The sequence below is a fragment of the Fundulus heteroclitus genome, chromosome 18 (genome assembly GCF_011125445.2).
Source record: "Fundulus heteroclitus isolate FHET01 chromosome 18, MU-UCD_Fhet_4.1, whole genome shotgun sequence".
Taxonomy (NCBI): Eukaryota; Metazoa; Chordata; class Actinopteri; order Cyprinodontiformes; family Fundulidae; genus Fundulus; species Fundulus heteroclitus.
In genome coordinates, this window is record NC_046378.1 from 27,284,191 (window position 1) to 27,304,045 (window position 19,855).

A 19,855-nucleotide genomic window follows, 5' to 3' on the forward strand; every position below is an offset into this window, starting at 1 on the left:
AGATAATTTAATATTTAGTGTCTGTGTAAAAGTGAAAACACTGGTTTCAAAGTCTTTTTCTGCTAGGCTGCTTTTATAAATCAGTTTTTATCCACTTTTTAGGTAAAAAAAAAAATCCTAATTTGAAAGGAATGGGTGTTTAAAACTTGTCACCTCTGTTAAGTGCAGCTTCTGGAGCTTTGTCACCACCTTGGCATAAAAAAAGCTGCCTTTTTCACAACTTGTTGGACTGTGTTGCCGCAGTTTCAAACTTGCTTTAAATATTGATGGGGAAAACAGCTTTGACTAAAAGCAAACTGTGACACAGGACTGGAAGACACTCATGTGATATTAATGAAATAAGATTATGCTTTTAATCCCATGAGTCAACTAAATTTACTTGGAGACATAGGATCAAACACGATCTCACTCAAAAGCAGAACATACATGTAGCTAAGTACTTTAAAAACCCGTAGGCAAGTTACGCCGTAGTTAAACACGTCATTTTGTATCTTCTAAAACGCTTTGAATCACAGCCAGGACACCCTGAACAGACTACAGCCTAAACGGATTGCACACAGTGATCCATCTTGTTGGGTTGTTGTCTGCAAATAAATGATCTTAATTGCTTTACAAATTAGCATGTAGCATTTTGGAGGAACCCAGTCTGAGCTTCAGAGAGCCCACCTCATGTAGTGTTGGCTGGATCCCCCTGAGGGTCGTATTTAGTAAAAGAAAGAAAACAGGTTACACAGAGACTAGAGTACCTGCTTTCAGAGGTAACCTGGGTTTATTTGGGTCAGATTCAGTCGAGAATGGACAAGTAAAGCTGTCATAAAAAGCCCATTGGCTTTAGTGGGATTTCAAGTGGTTTGCAGCCTCTAAAAGGTTTTCAATGCCCTGTTTTTAACTCCATCCACCTTCCTTTCACATCTGACCAGATTCTCCGTCCCTGCTGAGGAAAAACATCCCTACGGGATGATGCTGTCAGAATGTGTATTGGTTGTCTGGCCCAAATAACGTTTTGCATGCAAGCCAAAAAGTCTGTTTTTTTTTTGTCTAATCTGACCTTGGCATCGTCTTCCATATGTTTGCTGTGTCCTCTGGATGCTTGTAGCAAACTGAAAACAGGCTTTGATGATTTCTTTTAACAATGGGTTTACTTTTGTTTCTCATTCAAAAAGGACAGATTTGTGGAGAGCATGATCAAAAATGGTCTTAAGAGGTTCTTCAACCTGAGCTGTAGATCTCTCCAACTCCTCCAGATTTCCTGTGAGCCTCTGAAACAGCAATTTCCTTCTGGCATTATTAAAGTGTTTCTGATTCTGATTCTGATTGAATATTTATCTAATCATTGCTGTCCTTGTCCAGCTAGTTAGTTTAAGAGGACAGTCATGTTTTTGGTAAATTTTCAGTGGTACCATACCCTTCTTACGGATGACAGATTCAACAGTGCTCAATCATGTGTTGAAAGCTGGAGAATGTGTTTGTAACCACAACCTCCTTGAGGCTGCAGGTTCACTAATAACCAATCTTGGCGACCTTCACAGAATAGCTGTGTTAATGAAAAAGCTACTGTGTAAACAACAGCATTACCCACCCTCTCTTAAAGTTTCTTACATGGACAGGGCCCGCAAAGTTTGAATATGGGGAGGCAGGCAGCTCATTGTATGTTAATGTTTGAAGACTTTTGCCTTCTTGCCAGTGTGCCGAGTCCTGTAGAACATGTGGTGGAGCATTGCCTTTTATAAAAATCTGTAATCTTCCCTCTCTTTTTTTAATGTCTTTATGCAGTTGTGGTATTTAGATCTGTATTACCTGGAATTTGTGGAGTTGTTTAAAAAAACAACAAAAAAGAAAGGATATTAAGTGGGTCACCACAGCTTTTAATCATTCTTTAAGTAATTTTCACTGCCAAAACTATATTAGGAACATCTTCATCATTTCTTTTACAGCAGTTTTCGCTTGCCAAGTTGTGCTACAACCTTCTTCTTCTATCACTTGCTTGTTACAGTTCTCATAATGCTGCATCATCTAGACTTATTGTTTTTTTTTTGGCTTTAGTTGTTTTCTAAAATAGAAAATCCATTTACTACCCTTTGCCTTTGTCCCCATTTGGATCTTTATTTCCTCTGCAGGCTCTCCCCCTCTCATTTCTCACTTTAAACCAGGACAAATCCCAATTTATGTTCTTTGCTATGAACTAGTCTGTATTTAGACCCTTACCCATGATTAAATGCACACTATTCAGTTTTCTGTGATCAACAGTACCCTCCACAATTAGACAGACCTATTGCAAGTTGTTCAAAACACCTAAAAAAATAATCTTTTATGGCAGTAGAAAATTCACATCTGGAAAAATTTAGAAAATCATGCATTTAATTTCAGTACATTCGTTCAGTGGAGGGGAAAAGGGACTTGTGTGATGTTTACATAAAATCAAGTAATCATGTAATAATCACAGTAATTCCTTCCGGTGCTGTTGATGTTTTGCACAATCCCGTTTTATCAGTAGGGCAACATTTAGTTTTCTTTGATAACATTTCACATGGTTTGAGCATCTGTAGGTTGGAGTGTTGCTGACCATTTCTCTTTGTGCAATCTCTCTACAGATCATTCACTGTCCAGGGTCATTCCCTTTGCTCTCGTCTTTTCAGCTCACTTCCACAGGTTTTCCGTTGGATCTAGGTCTGGAGACTGAGAGAAGGTACGGGAGAAGGTAATTCTTTGTTTGTTTGTTTTCCACCTTGGACACCCCTCTGTGTTGATCTGGCCAAAGGTTGGTGATCATTAACCGGCTGAAAATTCAGGGACAGTAGTACATTTTCAGATTTACTCTTCAGAGGCCACCGTGTTCTTTATTTAAAATGTCCTTATATTTCAAAGAGTTACTCAGTCAATTATACAGAGAGAGAGAGAGATCTTTGAGCATTCCTCTTTACACAATCTCTTGATCATCCAGAGTCCTGAGTTGTAGCTGATCGTTTCTTCTTTACATAATGCCACAAGTTATGTATTATTTTGGTTTGAAGCTGTTTTACTGTTTGTCTAGTGAACCACTGCAGTGTGTTGATTTTACCACCTTTTGGATCATTAGCTTGCTCAATGTTAATGACCAGTTTGAAATGTTCTGGTTTAGTTTAACAACTTCTGTTTCTTTCCATTTCAAAAAGATCATAATCCTGTTTTAAAAAGAAACCGGAATCACAAAATCACACATCTTCCACCATATTTAATTTAGGTTTAAATGACATTCCAAATACTTATATTTAGTTTGAAGCCGAAACAACACAGAAAATTGCCAACCAAACCACACCTTAAGCCATTTATAGTCCCCAGGCACTTATGAAAATCTCTATTTACATTTTTGAGTGCCGGACAGAAAAGGCTTTTTCCTGGCATGTCTCCCAAACAACCAGATTGTGTGAAGATAGCATCAAATGGTTGTTATGGAGACTTGTTCACGTCAACATACCCCTTTTTCCTCCAGTTCTCTAACACTGTGTTTTGAAGTGTTTTTCCTCTCTTAACATCCTCCCCACTGTGTATGGTTGCAACAAACTTGGTACTTCATGTTAGTCCGTTTCTGACAGTTCAAGTTTTAAATTATCGCTCTAACAGTAGATATGGGCATGTTTAGGGCAGTAGTTACTTTCTTGCAGCCACTTACGGACATGAACAGCAACCAAAAACTACCTTACTTCAATGGCATGATCTCTCGTATTATCCAGAAAAAGAAATGAGACCCCATGTCAGATCATAGTTTTTTTTTTTTTTTTTTTTTTTTTTGTTAAAGTGTCCTGTCTGGCAATTTGGCATTAAGAATTATTGTCTTAATGCCAAAAAGAGCCCAACAGATTTTACTTTCACAAACGGAGCCATATCGCTTTCGCAATAGTGCCCCACTTGATTTATGCATGCAAATACAGTAGCTTTATTAGAATTTATGTAGGGAATATTTCATGTTGTATGGACACTAAAACAAGAAGGTAGAAGAGAAAAAACAGAGAAAAGGCGAAAGAAAGAGGAGAGAAAAGGAGAGAATGATACAACATCCTCAGTCTGCTTCTTCACCTACAAAGAGAGATGTAAAAATATCATAGTTACATCCCAGAGAGACAAGAAGTCATGAATTACAATAAGGTTCCTAGTACCGTTGGTCAAATTAAAAAGTAAAGTATAAATGCTACCAACAACAAAGATGGAAAAGGCACAGGATTATGCAAATAACCTGCATTTTTTAATGTAGTCAACCCCCACACCACCACAGTTTAAAACACAATACATATCAATTGGAAATAGAATGCTAGATGAAATGCTGAATTTTTTATTTTGATTTTTGTTAGGGAATTATTTTGATTTTTGTTAGGGATTTTTGTTATTCTAGATGTCTGTTATGTTATTATGTCTTTTAAGCTAGGAAGAATGTATTTGTATCAAAGGTCTTAACTGCTATTAAGCGCTAACACAACTTACTATTATGCGCCCCAGCTATTAACTGTTAAAACGACTTTCCATAGCCGGCTCAGCTCTCTGACGTCCTCATTGACGACAGACGACCAGTTGGTCCAATCAGCATTCAGTTTCCCCCAACGATCGCTGACGCTACGGAAGTAAATGCTCGACGCTGTGTTTTCTTCCTCTCGAGTGCTGCAGGCTCCTGAAAGGTACAATTTGTACATATTCATTTTAAATCAGGGAAGTTTGAGTAGCTTAATTGATAAGTGGTGAACTTATAGCAGTCTGTTGAAAAACCGCGTGGAGTCCTTCATATTCAGCGGTGTTATTTAAGAAGCAGCGCTAACACAGTAGTAGTAGTAGTTGTTGATGGAGATAGTCTATTTCTACTCATTTTACTCATTTTGATATTTATTATTTGAATACCACTTTCGTTTGTGTTTGATGATATGGGTCTCTTTTCAGGTGTCGCCATGTCAAAGCAGCCGCTTGGGAAGACGTTGTTGAGGAACGTAATCCGACACACAGATGCCCACAACAAGGTGCGTGTGACTTCCTGAAATAGGAAGTTGCTAACACAGTTAATATGCACTTCATTTTCAATTGTCCCTTAACTTAAAAAAAAAATATATAAAAGGAACAAACATACAATAAAAATACCCATAAGCGGTATATCATTGTCGGTGCATAGATCACAGACAATTAGATCACCAGGTTGGGTTGACAGACGCGTGCTAGCAGCAGGATGCTAAGAAAAAAGTATTTTATATATATATATATATATATATATATATATATATATATATATATATATATATATATATAAAAATGTTGTCAAGCAGGTTGGTAGTTCAGTTCTTTGCTCACTCACCTCTTTGATTTTCCCTTAGCAAAACACTAAACTCCATTTTGCCCCCAATATGCATAACAGTGTTATTATGGAGGTTCCAATGGGCACATAATGGAGTCCAAATCTATAAGTAGGTTGTGCTAATGGATATAAAACCTAAGAAGGATGCAGGGATGGCCATATTACTACAAGGTAGTATAGCAATGTAATGTTAACTAATGAAAGTTGCAGCCAATAGATTAAAGCATGACAAGATCTAACATCTATGTAACACAGCAAATTTTACTGTGTTAAACACTAGGCTGATTTATTAAAACACACTTGCATCAAACGCCGGTCCTTGAGGGCCGGTCTCATGCAACTTTTAGCTCCATCCCTCAACACAAATAATTTAGTCATTGCCAGGACTCTCTAGAACAGGGGTCACCAACAAGGTGCACGCGGGTACCAAGTAGCCCCCGAGCACCACATGTGGTGCCCACGAGCCTGTTCTAAAAAAAGCCCAATACACCAGTGAGCTGCATCTAAAACCTTATTTTATTCCATTACTCTTCCTGTTTATTGACAATTGCATTCATATAGACTTAAAAATGACAGTATCTATAACAAAGTATGAAAAATCTGTTTATTTTATATAAAATTAAATAGAACTCTGACTCTTGTAGTTCAAATTTCAGTAGTGGTAGCCCTTTGTATGAGACAACACCAATGAAGTAGCGCTCAGATTCAAAAAGGTTGGTGACCTTTGCTCAAGCACCTCTGCATGTTGAGAAGGTAATTTAGTCATTTGATTCAGGAGTGCTGGACCAAGGAAACATCTAAAAGTTGGAGGACATCTGCACTCTAGGATTGGACACCATCCCCACAGTTAAACTTGGGGGTGAAAGCCTCCTGCTGTCGGGATTGTTTTCTTCAAAAAGTGACGATAAGTTTTCTTGATCAGTGACAAGAAGACTAGTCTGAATAGATGCTGATATGAATGGATCGAAATATAAGACAATCCTAAATGTAAGACCATCCACAACAGCACTTTGTAGCTTTATTTTATTTATTTCAAGCACTTTTCAGTAACAAGACAATTCAAAGTGGTTACCATCCAGCCCAACAATTACCTAAAACCTCCAGCAAGAACTACAATAGAACGGTTTAGATGAATGCATATTCTCATTAAAAAGGCCTAGTCAAAGTTCAGACATAAATCCAACAAATAATTTATGATAAAAGTTGAAAATTGCGGTTCTCATAATTTCTCTGTTCAATCTGACAGAGATTGTCCTCTTTTGCAAATAGATGTGCATAGAAAATTGGTATATTTCAAAAGACAAGCACATGTAATTGCAGCTAAAGATGGTATTGGATTTGTGGGCTGAATACAAATGTATGCAACACTTTTCAAATTTGTATTTGTAAAAAATTTGGAAAACTGTATATTTGTATACATATACTTATGTACTCAAATGTATTGGTCTGTCACATAAAATCCCCATGAAATACAGAGAAGTATGTGGTTGTAAAAAATAAAAAAAAAATAGGAGGGGGGGGGGCATGAATACTTATGCAAATCCCCAATTCCGCCGGCTCGGTTTGGCCACGCACCCCTTGGCTCCGCCCACTTGCGAGTGTTTCAGCAGCAGTTTCTTTCAGGGCCAGCCCGTGTTTCTCTCGCCCGGCTCAAAACCAGGACCAAACCGAGCGGCCTCGAGCGAAGATTTGAGTGAACACACTGCTCTTCAGTGATTGGCCGAGGGGAAATGAGAAGGTTTGTCTTCAGGAAAGTCCAGAAAAACTGAAGGGCGACTACATTAATATTAAGATCCACTATGAATGGAGTGAGTCTAACCGAAATATAATTTTACTATCTACAAACCATGAACCACACCTGAAGGAGAAAAAAAAAAAAAAAAGAGAGAAAGGACACTTCAGATTTCTATCCGCAGACGTGCTGTATCAGATCTGTGGATTTACCAAGGCTTTCTCTCATTTTACACACCCTAAACGTTGTTGAGCTCTGTCTGCCATTCAGACAGAGAGCAGACACTTCTAAGCCGCTCCAAACACAAACTGCGTAAAGTGAAAGGAGCTGAGCAGGGCCGGCCAAACCGAGTCGGTGGAACTGTGGCTGAAGGTCAGAAGGTAAGGTTGAACTCCTACCTGATGGATGTGACCGATCCATCTCAAACACATATAGGCTATGTAAAACCGACGCAGCCACCATCTTGTGCAAAAAAACAAATCTGGCTAAAGACGTTTCAGCATTTTAATGCAGCTATTTTTCCTGTTTTCAGAAACATCTATGCCTTTTTTTAAAGCCGAGTTGTTCCCAACAGAGACTCATCAAAACCCCACTCTTCATTCTTGCGTTTTCCCAGCACGGCGGAGAGAGCTGACAACAGCTGATACAAAAAGCAAACACTCTCAGAAATAATTTTGTGCAGGCTGGCAGGCGGATGGCGCTCCTGTGTGGCTGGTTCTGACAGCCTCTCATTTCCCAGCATGCAACTGCATACGATAAGAGAAGCTGCTTAGACAATCTGCAGCAGCTGTGCCGGTCTGTTTCACCTGGCACGGCTCTCGTTTGTCAGCTGAGCAAAATCACAGCCCACTGCTGCACAACAAGTGATTTTTAAGTCCATCAAAATAGAATTCATGGAGTGTTTTGTTATTCCAAGGAAAAGGGCTTAAACATAGATTGTATATGTCATTTGATGAAAGGTCAAGGTGTGGCAAAATCTGTTCCTAAATCCTTATTTGAGCATGTTTTTACATTTCTTACAACGTCTTCTTATGTTTTTCTACTCTGAGATTGGAGCTGCTGCGCTAACTTTTGGGGATCAAGCTGATTTAAAAAAAAAAAAAACTTCTTTTTACAGGAGGGAAACATATTTTATTTGCCTTCCAACAATCCAAAGCATAGTACTATGATTACCTTGATGAGCAGGTCAAAGGCAGAGCAGTATCTTTTATTTTAAAAAACAAAATAAATCTATACAAGTTTCTGTTTTATCTCCCCTGGACAGCCTCCCCCATTTCATTTTTCAGTGGACTGAAGCCCTTTGCCGTTTTTGTATAGCCCTTTGTGACCAACAGCTGTAAAATTGAGCTGTAATTGATCTCAAAGTGTCCACAGTGGCTTCACATCTAAAATACTTGTACCTGCACCAAAATAACTTACTACAATGGGTTTAAATTGTGCAATTGGCAGCATTAAAGGCAAGGCAAGTTAATCACTTTTCAGTAATAGGACGATTCAAAGTGCAACAGGTGTTAACTTTGAGTAAAACTAAATAAATAATCTAACATATCCCGTTATATTAAACATTTTCTGTTTTAATATGAGGTACAATAAATAAAAGGTCTGCACCCTGATTCAGTTGTACTATTCCTGGAAAAGAGCGGAAGCATGTATCCTGTAATGCCACGGGAGGGGTCTAATGACTTTCTGTATATAAACACTCCACAGGGATCGTACATGAGTGTATGTCTTTTCCATTCTTCCACGTACAAATTGGTTTTGACCTCGTTGCAGATCCAAGAGGAGACGGAGATGTGGAAGATGCGAGACTGGGAGATCCAGACGTCTGACCACAAACATTTGCCGAACGCAAACATTATGAGGTAGGAGCGGAGAACGTCCCAGTTTAATTCGAGCCACGTAAACAAACGCTCTTTTATAGATCCGTGTACTTCTTTAAAGGTTCTGGCTGGTACTTCTGCCTCTGCATTGGACTGGTTATCTTCTTATCTATCTGATAGGACATTCTGCATCAAGACAGACAAGTTCTCCTCAGACTCTGCTCCTCTAACCCGTGGAGCTCTACAAGGGTCAGTTCTGGCCCCATTATTATTTTCCATGTGCTGGTATTATTCTGTCTTTTTCTGAAATCTCCTATCACATCTTTGCAGATGTGCATAGGCGTGATAGTATGTATCTTTTAAACCGCACCAGCTGCACTGTTGCCCAATGTTCCTCTCGGATCAGTGACGGGATCTCCAGCAATTTCCTGGTTCTAAACCCAAATAAGACAGACACCTTGATAATATTTCCTTGTCACTTGCGTTCTAAAGTTAATCAGACGGTTGCCTTTTTTTTACCCAATTTAGTTTATAGTGCTCGTTCCCACCTACAGATCTCTGTTCGGCCTGGCTCTAGATTATTTGTGTCAGCTTTTAACCCAACACCCTGTTGCTCATAGCCTTCAAGCCCAGAATCTCCTGGTTGTTCCTCGTACGAGGTTAAAATCTAAGGGGAATATGGTCTTTTAGTCTATGGAGCAGTTTGCTCATGCAACTTCACTTTTTTGGCCTTCAGGACACTTTAAAAATCAAGTGAAAACTGTTTTGTTCTTCAGTGTTTTTATGTCCTGCTCTTGTAGTGCTTTTCATGCTTGTTTTTATACTATTTCAAACCTAAATTTGATTTAGGTTGGACAGTGTTTGTGACTTTGTTTCTGTGAAAGGCTCTTTATAATAAAATTTGCTTACTTACTTTTCAGTTTTTACAGGGTTCCTACGCAGTTTAAAAATGACTGTGTCATCCATCCATCCATCCATCCATCCATCCATCCATCCATCCATCCATCCATCCAGTCATTATCTATTCATTCATCCTTTCTTTAGTCAGGGTTCCCGCAGATCCTTAAAAAGTCTTAAAAGGCATTGTATTCTGTAACTTAAAACTAAGGCCTTAATTGGCATTAAAATGTCTTAAATCAGTCTTTCTTGGGTCTTAAAATTGTTTACCAGATACCAAAATAGTTTATTTTAGTAGGGAACAAAACAAAGTTTGAGAATTCAGTTCAGTAGTTGTTAAAAATATATCTGTAATTTGTCTTTTTTAGCTTTCTTCCTATATGAAATGTTTTTCAAAAATGTAAACATGTCTACTGGGCCAGAAAGTATTGGTTTATGTTAAAATAAACATTTGGGTGAAGTTGTCGCAACCAGGTTTTTTCTTGTTTATTGTGAATTTGATCTTAACTTTTTATTTCAAGTGGCATTAAAACGTCTTAAAAAGTCTTGAATTTAACTTGCCTTATGCTGTAGGAACCCTGTTAGTTGATCCATCCATCCACTGATCCCTCCCTTCCTTCTCCTCAGTCCTTTGTGTTTTTTTTTTTGTAGATTCCATATCTAAGGCCATAAAAATATGCCCTAAATTTAATATGAAGTTTTGCACTTACACTAAATTAATAAAACATTACCAAAGGATTGAGTACTCATACCTATACTAGATTATGGAAAGTTGACATCACAAATATGTTGCAGTCCTATTTTTTTTAGTGGGTCAATTTGACGAGTTATAAATGATTGCGTTCCAGAGGACACATGCACTGCGATCGAGTGCCAGATCAATCCAGAAACCTGAGCTCTGGCAGAGAGCGAGTGTCGGAGCATGACGACAGAGAGGCTCGGTACTGGACTCGCAAACTCTATGAATTTGAGGCCGGTGATCCAGACAGGTAGACTTCATAACTAATGTTTCGCAGCTTTTTGATTTGTGGGTTTCTGCTGTTGATATTTTGTCACAGACACTAATGCTGTGTTCCACTTCACAGATGGGGGCATAGTGGCTTCAAGGAGCTCTATCCGGAGGAGTTTGACAGTGACAGGTGAGCAAAAGCACGGCAGTGTGCCGAAATAACAGTAAAATGAAGCTGCCTATGCAGTTTTGGTTTAAAGGAACATCCAGCAAACCCTCTATTACAGCAAAACCTGTAATAAACCCTCTACTGGATAAACTGTGCCTTCAGAACAAGTGAAATTTAAACAAATCTACAGATTTTTTCCCGCTGGAATTGGTTCTCCATGAGGCTGAACATGTTGTTTTCCACAGAAATCTACAGTATTTCTTCTAAAATCTCACCTAAATGAGTCTTCCAGGTTCCTTCTAACATTTTTGCTTAATGTGCACACTATTTACAGTCTTATTTCTTAGACGCTTGTCATTGAATTCAATTAATTTTAATTTAGTTTTATTATAGCGCTGATTCATAACACGTTATGGCAAGGCACTTTCCAAAGTCAAATTGAATCAAATCATATGATGGAATCTATGATTCTGTCCGTTCGTCCCCCAATCGTCCTTATAGTGTATACAATTAGAATATCATGTAAGATCAATAAAAAAGGGTGTTATAAACAGAAATGTCAGGTCAGCATGTTTATTTCTTTGCGAACAATTTTGGGTCTGGCCTCCTTTTGCATCAATTACTGCATCAATGCGGCGTGGCATGGAGGGGATCAGCTTGTTGTTCTGGAAGCCCAGATTGCTTTGAAAGCTGCCTTCAGCTCATCTGCGTTGTTGAGTCTGGTGTCTCTCATCTTCCTCTTGACCACATACCATAGACTCTCTGTGGGGTTCAGGCCAGTTTGCCGCCCACTCATTGAACCAGCTTTAGTTACCTTTGGCAGGTAACAAAAGCTGGTTCCCAAGCAGGAACTCAGGGTCGGTGCCAATGAGATGGTTTGGCACCCCAGACCATCTCTGACTGTGGAAATTTCACACAAGGATCAAGGAGGATTCTGTGCCTCTCCTCTCTTCCTCCAGTTCCTGGGAAGCTTGATTTTTCAAATGAAATGTAAACTTGACTTGAGAGTTTGGATTACTGAGCAACAATGCAGTCTATTTCTCCTTAACACAAGTAAGACACTTAAAGCCCATTTATAGGATTCTAGTGTGCGTAGTGGCTCTCGATTGGCTGACTTCAGCCTCAGTCTGCTAACCTGACGCTCGCCAGATGGATTCCGTTCCGCAGAGCTCCACACATCCATCTGGGATTGCTCCGTTGGAGATGTATTTCAGAAGGAGGGGGCATACAAAAATCCTTGCATATGATTGGATGAACAACTTGACCGTCATCTTTACTGACGCGCTACAAGCTCTTGCCAAACGAGAGAAGGGCGTATACATGGTTTCCTCCAACAAAAGCCTTCAAAGCCGTTCTCTGGTGTTCTTTTAAATAATTAATATTCAGCAGATTAGACAACGCTAATGGAATGGCAGCATCAATGTTATCTCTTGCTTCCTCGCTGTGAGCCGCCATTATTGTCTGAATCCTAACAGTTGCTTTTCTGATACGTCACGTCTACGAAAATCCCGCCCGGTGATCCTGATTGGCTCGTCCATTTTATGTGGTGTTGAAATTCCTCCCAATGGCAGCGATTACAGATGGATTTGCGGAGCCGTGTGGAGCTTGGCGGAACAACGACCATCTGGCGAGAGTCAGGTTATCAGTCTGCTCCTTGTGAGGCTACCTTAAATTTCTGAAAGGATTTCTCTTGTCATTCCTCTTAAAGCTGTGGTTATGCCTGATGGTGCACCTTTTCCTAAAATATTTTTTCCTTCTACTTAACTTTCTGTGAATATGCTTGGATACAGCACTCTGGACAACCAGCTTCTTTAGCAATGACCTTTTGTGGCTTAACTTTCTTGTAGATCTGTGAAGTCGGCAGTCTTCCCCTTGATTGTGTAGCATACTGACCCAGACTAGGAGACTATTTAAAGGCTCAGTAAACCTTTGCACGTGTTTTTGAGTTAATGAGCTCATTAGGTGGTGGCACAATGAGTTTCCAGCATTTTCCTTTTTCAAGATATTCTACTGTAATTTTAGTGTATATTCAAGATATACACTAAAATCTGCTTTTTCCATATGTATAGGCTATAATTATTAGAATTAGCAGGAAGTATGGGTATTAAATCTATTCAATATGCAGGTTTGGCTTCCTGAAATAACTGAAGTTGTGCTTTCATGCCATATTCAGATTTTTGGATATTTACCTGTATTCTGTCCATCTGAATCTAACCATCCAAACTGAAATACCATTAAGGCATGTTAAAATAGCCTTTTTTATTGCTGCAACAACCAATATGTTGTACAATTTTAGTAGCAGTAGGAATAATTTGTTCCTAAATCCACCAAAATCAATTTCTAAACTACAGATGGACCAGTCAGGCTTTTCCAGATCATTAAGTTCAACTTAATACAAAGCGAGACGTTTTGTTATTTGCACTAGTTATATTACTGCTGAGAAGAGATGATAATGACTTATAAGAAAATGCGTCGTGGTGAAACTCTCCTTAGTGCTTTGTTTTGTCTGGTTTAACGTAAATCACCTTTTTTTTTGTAGTGACAAAAGTTTTACCCTAAAGAAGACCGGCCGCCGCAAAATGAAGCGATCCAAGTCTGACACAGAAGAATGCCTGTCAAAACGATCAAAAAAATCCTCTCTAAAGAAGAAAAAGAAGAAGAAAAACAAGGACGGAAAAAAGAAAAAAGAGAAGTCGTCAAGCAACGACAGTGGTACCGATGACAAAAGTGACACAAAAGACAAGCATAGAAAGAAAAAGAGAGCCAAAGGTCGACATAAAACCAAGAAAAGTGTGAAAGCCCGAAGGAGAGAGGAGGACAGCAGCTCAGGAGACGGTAATAGCGATGGAATAAAGGGGAGACGGACTAAAAGTCGCAAAAAGCGAAAACAGGACTCCCTGAAGGACTCAGACTCAGAATTGGAGTCCAATAAGAAGAGGAGGAAAAACTGGAGGGCAGCAGGCGAGGAGAGCTCAGGTGGTAGTTCTACAGACTGATGCAAACAGACGTACAGCTAATGACCAGAAAAGCTACTGTAGATTATTGTTTCACCAGAACTCCTGCGAGAGATCTTCACTGCAGGGCTGCGTTTTGTTTTTGTTGCGCATCAACAAGCTTGTGCTGTTGGTCCTTTCTGTGCTCGCTCAGAGGAGAAATATCTCATCAGCTCTGCAGCTCACTCAGCAGGCCGCGCTAAAAACAACGGATGGGTTTCCACCACTCACCACAACGGGAGTCCTGCGAGCTGCAGCCACGTCGATCCAGTGTTTTCTGCGTCGCCCCCAGACCGCAGTCCTGAAATTACCACTTTTTAAAAATATCGATTCAAAACAGTGAACTTGTGGAAGTTCCATCAAGTGTGAGAGATTGTACAACTTTTTCTACAAGAGTTTTTTTTTTTAGGTTTATACATTTTATACTGTTGTAAAAACATTGCCATGTCCAAAATAAACCTTTATTTTACATCAGTTTTTAATTTGTACATAAGAATGAGGAATATTTGTTAAACAGGCCTAGTGATGTTATACATTTTCTTTTATCCTTGTTTTAGATTTTATAAAAAAGTTTAATAAAATTATATTTTATGTATGTATGCTTTCCAAGATGCCAGAGGTCATTTTTCAGAGCAAACACAAGAATAAAACAATATATTTTTTACTAATAAAGCTAAATTACAACAAAATAAAAAACTAGGGTGGAGCTAAAAACAGGTTGAATGTGATCTTAAACAGATGAGAATTCAAGGGGGATTTGAAGATACTTAAGGATTTAGTATTAAGTATTTCTAAAGGAAGAGCATTCAGATAATAAAGTGCAGAATGACTAGGGACTCTACCTGCCATAGTAGTCTGAGCAGTTGGAATAGCAAGGGCTGAAAGTGTGTAATAATATTAAATGTCCAGTATCAAATGCTAACCAGCTGGACTGGAAAGAGTTAATTTTTGTGCCAATAAGATGAACTTGGCTTTTTGCTGTTTATTTTGAGGAATATTCAGGAAAACCAAAACCAAGCCAACTTTATTTATAAGCACTTTAAAAACAGAAACAGAAATATAGAGCATACATAAAGACACAAAAGATGTTGCAAGCAACTAGAGTAAAATATAATATAAAACATGTAAAAAAAAAAAAGTGTTATAAGCAACTTGAGTAAAACGCGACATAAATGGCATACAAGATGTAAGAAATTTGCATAAAATAAAATGATGATAATAAATTGAGCTCCGTCATAATACGTCCAAAGGTAATGAGAAAAGCTGGGTTTTCAGAACAGATTGAAAAATGCACAGTGAAGATGCCTGTCTGATATGTAATGGCAGTAAGTTCCAAAGCCTTGGAGCTGCCACAGAAAAAGCTCTGTCCCCACTGTGCTGGCGCGTCCCTGGTACGTCCAGGAGAAGCTGGTCCTCTGACCTTAGTGGGAAGGGAATTGCATTTGCAAATGCTCAGAGAGTTGGGCTGGGCAAGACCATTTAAAGATTTATAAACAAATAAAAGAATCTTAAAATGAACCCTAAACTAATCAGACAACCAGTGCAATGAGGCTAAAACAGGCATTACGTGCTCTCTCTTTGGTATACCAGTTAAAAGGCGGGCAGCTGCATTCTGCACCAGCTGGAGACGAGACAGGAATGTCTGTGAGACGCTGTAGTAGAGAGTTGCAGTAATCGAGGCATGTTGTGATAAAAGCATGGATTACAACTTCAATATCCTGTTTAAAGAGAATATGTTTCACCTTGCCTGTTCTATCAGTTGATAAAAAACTAGATTTCACCACTGAACTCATCTGCCTGTCAAGATTAAAATCCCTGTCCATGTTTACCCCAATATTGAGGACAATGAATTTTATATACTGTGCCAGAGGGCCAAGCTCTATAGTTGACGACCCACTGGAGAACATGAGGCTTAAAAACAATACCTCTTTCTTTTTGTCATTAAAATTAGGGAAGTTAAGAGGCTTCTTCCGCTTATCTGGGATCGGGTAGCAGGCGTAGCAGTCTAAGTCTCTGCTGAGTTCTCCTACTGTTCTCCAATTTAGCTTTATCTGTTGTTATTTTAACTTTTAACTTTATTTTCTCTCAGTTTTTTTTCCCTCTTTCATAGTCTGTATGTCTGGCCTGGCAATCTGTTTAGCTGCGACGTCATCCTGGGATGCAGATTGTCAGCCATCAGTCTCTCTAACAGAGAGTATTCTTGGATCATTGCTTCTGTGCTCTTTTTGTGTCTCTGCTCTGTCTTCTCTAACCCCCAGTTGGTCACGGCAGATTGCTGTTCTCACTCAGCCTGGTTCAGCTGGAGGTTTCTTCCTGTTAAAGGGGAGTTTTCCTCTCCACTGCCGCTTCATGCATGCTCGGGATGAGGGATTGCTGCAAAGCCAACGACGATGCAGACGACTGTTCACTGTGGCTGTACAAACTTTCGGGAGGATAGAACGCTGCAAGTCAATAACTCAATGCAATCCGCTGGGTTTCCCTAGATAGAAAATTATTTGACCAATATGTCTTTATGATTTCACGGAATTGACTTTATAAAGTGCCTTGAGATGATGTTTGTTGTGAATTGGCGCTATATAAATAAAATGTAATTGACCTGAACAGGACATTTTTGAATAGTCCACCCATAATTTCTTTACATTTATTCTTAGATTCTCACATTAATAAATTGTTTTAACAAATTAACTGGTGCCACACTTCATTATTGATTAACTTTCTTATTAGTAACCTTTATTTATTCCGGAATGTCCTACTGAGATATATCTCTTCTGGCTGAGAGTCCAAAATAAGCAAATCTCAACAACACAAATAAAATGATATCCTGTACATTTATTTATAGAAGAACTAATTAAAAACAGTAATGTTGTCTGTCTGAATCTATTCTTTAAAAGCTGATCAACATCACTGATGGTAAAAAAAATATCTTTCATAAGTCCTGGAGGACATGAGACATGGGGGTTTGCTTCTCCCACCCTTTTTTAAAAAATAGGGAAAATAAGAGTACATGACATTCAGTTTAAGCAGTGTGTGTTGATTTTTTATATGTCGGTAAATGGCTACATTTTAATGAGTTGATCTGATGTAAAAGCACAGGTGCCTTAATCGAATAAGTCAATTTCCCCGTGAAAAAAATTATTACTTCAAGTCTATGTATTTACTGTAATTGCCACTGTTAAAAGATTAATAATACCGCTATGCTCAAAATGGTTATAAAGCATCAAAAAGTGAATCACTTCAAAACCGGGTGTGTAATTAGTACACTTATTCTAATACAAGATGCCACAAATATGTAATGTATTGGAGATAATGCTACTTAGCAAATGTCAATGCAAGTAACATTTGTAAAACTACATTGCTCAACTTCCAGTAACAACAGAAATGTCAGCGTTGGATGACTCTGAGAGATGGCGCATAAATAGGTGTTTGGATTTGTTGACTGCTACCTAAATATAGAAAACTGAAACCTTTTTCTTGTGCAGAAAGAAAAGCTCTACTGCAGATTTGACGTTATGATTTGATTCTTAAACATACAAAATTGCCAATCAGAAGTAAAGCACCACCTCCTGCTAAACTCTTAAGAAAATATCTGGTTTGGAACCAAACAACAGAGATGCATCGACAGCACATTACGAGTTTGATAACTCAATGAGTAGTTCACACTGTTGATGCTTTGAAATAACCTTCCAACATTACACTGTGACATAATCTGATAAGACATAGTGTGACTCTTTTGAATTGATAAGTTGGATAAAAAATGTCGGCTGGTTTCAAATCTGTAAGCTTTTAAGAATCAAACACCTCCTGACAATCTCAACTCAGTTGGGAAATGCATTTTTATTCATGATGCAGAGGACAGGTCTTAATAATCTGATTTCATGATCAAAGCGAAGGCATTAATGATTTATCAAAATGCTAGTCAAGAAGCTCTAAATAGCTCAACTGATGAGCAGCAGGTTGTTCTCGCCTGTTAGGTGTTGCCGCCTTTGTAATTTCTGAGAAAAAGAGATCTGTTCACCATGAACGACCCTGAAAATATAGATTATTTTTCCACTTTTCTAACCCTATTAGCATCATCCTCTGTATAAGCTGGTAACAAATGGTAACCCCCTGGCTTTAGGTTGTTTTTAGACTATCTAATGCTGATGGAAATGTTTGTAAAACAGTCTGAAATTGTGTTCACTGTAAAAGCCCACAGCACTTTAACTAAGTCTGTGTCAAAAGGCTAAATGTGCCCTCCAAGCAGAGGAAAGCTGTGATGTTTGCTTGGTAGTAGCTGACTGAATCACTGAAATGGAAAAAGAAGCAAATGAAAGTAATCTAAAATCAGGACTTTTTCTTAAAGAACACTTGCACTATAACAGTTAGGAAACATTTAGCCTATAGCCATAATCCACAGCTGAATATGTTTTACAACTGCCTGCAGGATAAGATCATTTACAGATGAAATTGGAAGTTGGTTTTCTCATGCATGATTCCTGGAGCCAATGCTGGATTTAAGGCTGTTGCTTTTTGCTGGTTATAAGAGTCCCTTTAAAAAGTATCCATAAACCTTTAACACTTACTTTGTCATGTTACAACCACAATCTTCGATGTTATCATTGGGATTTACATGATAGACTAACACATAGTAGCATAAATTGTGAAGTAAAAGGATAAGTTGTTTTTCAAGATTTTTTAGAAATGAAATTCTGAAAATTGTGACAAACATTTGTCTTTATCCCACTTTACCGTGACACCAATAAATACAATCCATCCTTTTGTAATTTCTTAAAATGAAAACAGATTGTGGTAAGCAGAGCAATAATCTGAGAAGTGGCAGAAAGAGACATAGGAACATTAGAGGAGCTGCAGAGATGCAACCCACATAGATGACAGTAAATACGTGGAAGAGGTTTATACAGAAAACACTGTGTTGAGGAAAACTGGACTGACCATTCTCACAGCATCACATGGTGATGCTTTTCTTCAGCAGGATTGCTGGTGCTAAATGCAATACAGCAGTACAGCAACTCTAGTCATACTCCAGCCTTATTGAAAATCTGTGGCAAGACTTGAATACACAATTGATCTCCATCCAATATCACCGAGCATGAGCTACTCCAAAGAAGAATAGGCTTAAAAAAAAGTTTTGTATTTGCAAACAAAGGATTTGCAGCTATAAATGTGCTAAAAGGTGCACGTACAAAGAACACTCAGGGGTGATGAGCATACATTTGAATATCAAATGTATACTTGGTGCTGGTAGATCAGATGAAATTCAAATGAAAAAATACATATTAAAGTCTTGGACGTACAAGAATAAAAAAAAAAAAACTTTAGGGATGAGCATATTTTAAAAAGGATCTGTATATCTCCATTAGGGGCATGGATGTAAGAAACCTGTTTTTTTCTCAAACTTTCAAGTTTAAAAAAAAAAAAAGATACAAAAAACATCTCTTCTCATCTGGGAATGTTGCTCCACCTTGTAAAAAGCCGTGTAGCAGACAACGTTTCCTCAGTTGTGCAGTCAGTGTTCCTTTGGGATATTTCTCTGGGAATATTAAGGTCCAAGGTTTCAAACTCTCTAGAGGGCAAATGTTTTGACTCTGCCCACCAGGGAATTTACTTGTAGTTATTTTGCACAGACAAAAATAGGGTTTGTGTGTCAAACAAGAGAAATAACTTTCCTGCAAGACACACATACCTGGTTTTAAGGAAATAGACGTTGCACAACTGTCACAACATATTTAGGTCTAATTATTAAGTTATGCCAAAAAAAAAGAGTAAAAAACAAAGCAACTGGACTTGTTTTTCGTAGTTGAAGATGTTTTATCTAAGCCTTTTAATGGCTTAGATAACATGCAAATTCAACAGAAACAGGTCCACCCGTTAGTAATGGGCGGTCGTTAAAGCCTTTAAGCCAGCAGATTGGACCAAATCTGACAACCACCATTACAAGGCCTTTGTTTGGCAGTAGTATAGAGCGTGTTACTCCACATTACTCCAGA

General features: G+C 38.4%; 1 protein-coding gene across 2 annotated transcripts; it reads left to right on the top strand.

Moving 5' to 3' along the window:
- Positions 1–4,501: 4,501 nt before the first annotated feature.
- Positions 4,502–14,687, top strand: nkapd1 (NKAP domain containing 1). 2 transcript variants are annotated; one of them, XM_012882030.3, is made up of 7 exons: positions 4,502–4,646; positions 4,903–4,979; positions 8,814–8,902; positions 9,041–9,109; positions 10,606–10,746; positions 10,843–10,896; positions 13,415–14,687. In XM_012882030.3, exons 2-7 carry the CDS (start codon positions 4,911–4,913, stop codon positions 13,869–13,871), a joined length of 879 nt encoding a protein of 292 aa, XP_012737484.2. In that variant the 5' UTR covers positions 4,502–4,646; positions 4,903–4,910; the 3' UTR covers positions 13,872–14,687. The 2 variants fall into 2 exon arrangements, with proteins under 2 accessions (XP_012737484.2, XP_021164067.2); XM_021308392.2 differs by lacking the exon at positions 9,041–9,109 and having other exon boundaries at positions 4,590–4,646; positions 13,415–14,686.
- Positions 14,688–19,855: the final 5,168 nt, after the last annotated feature.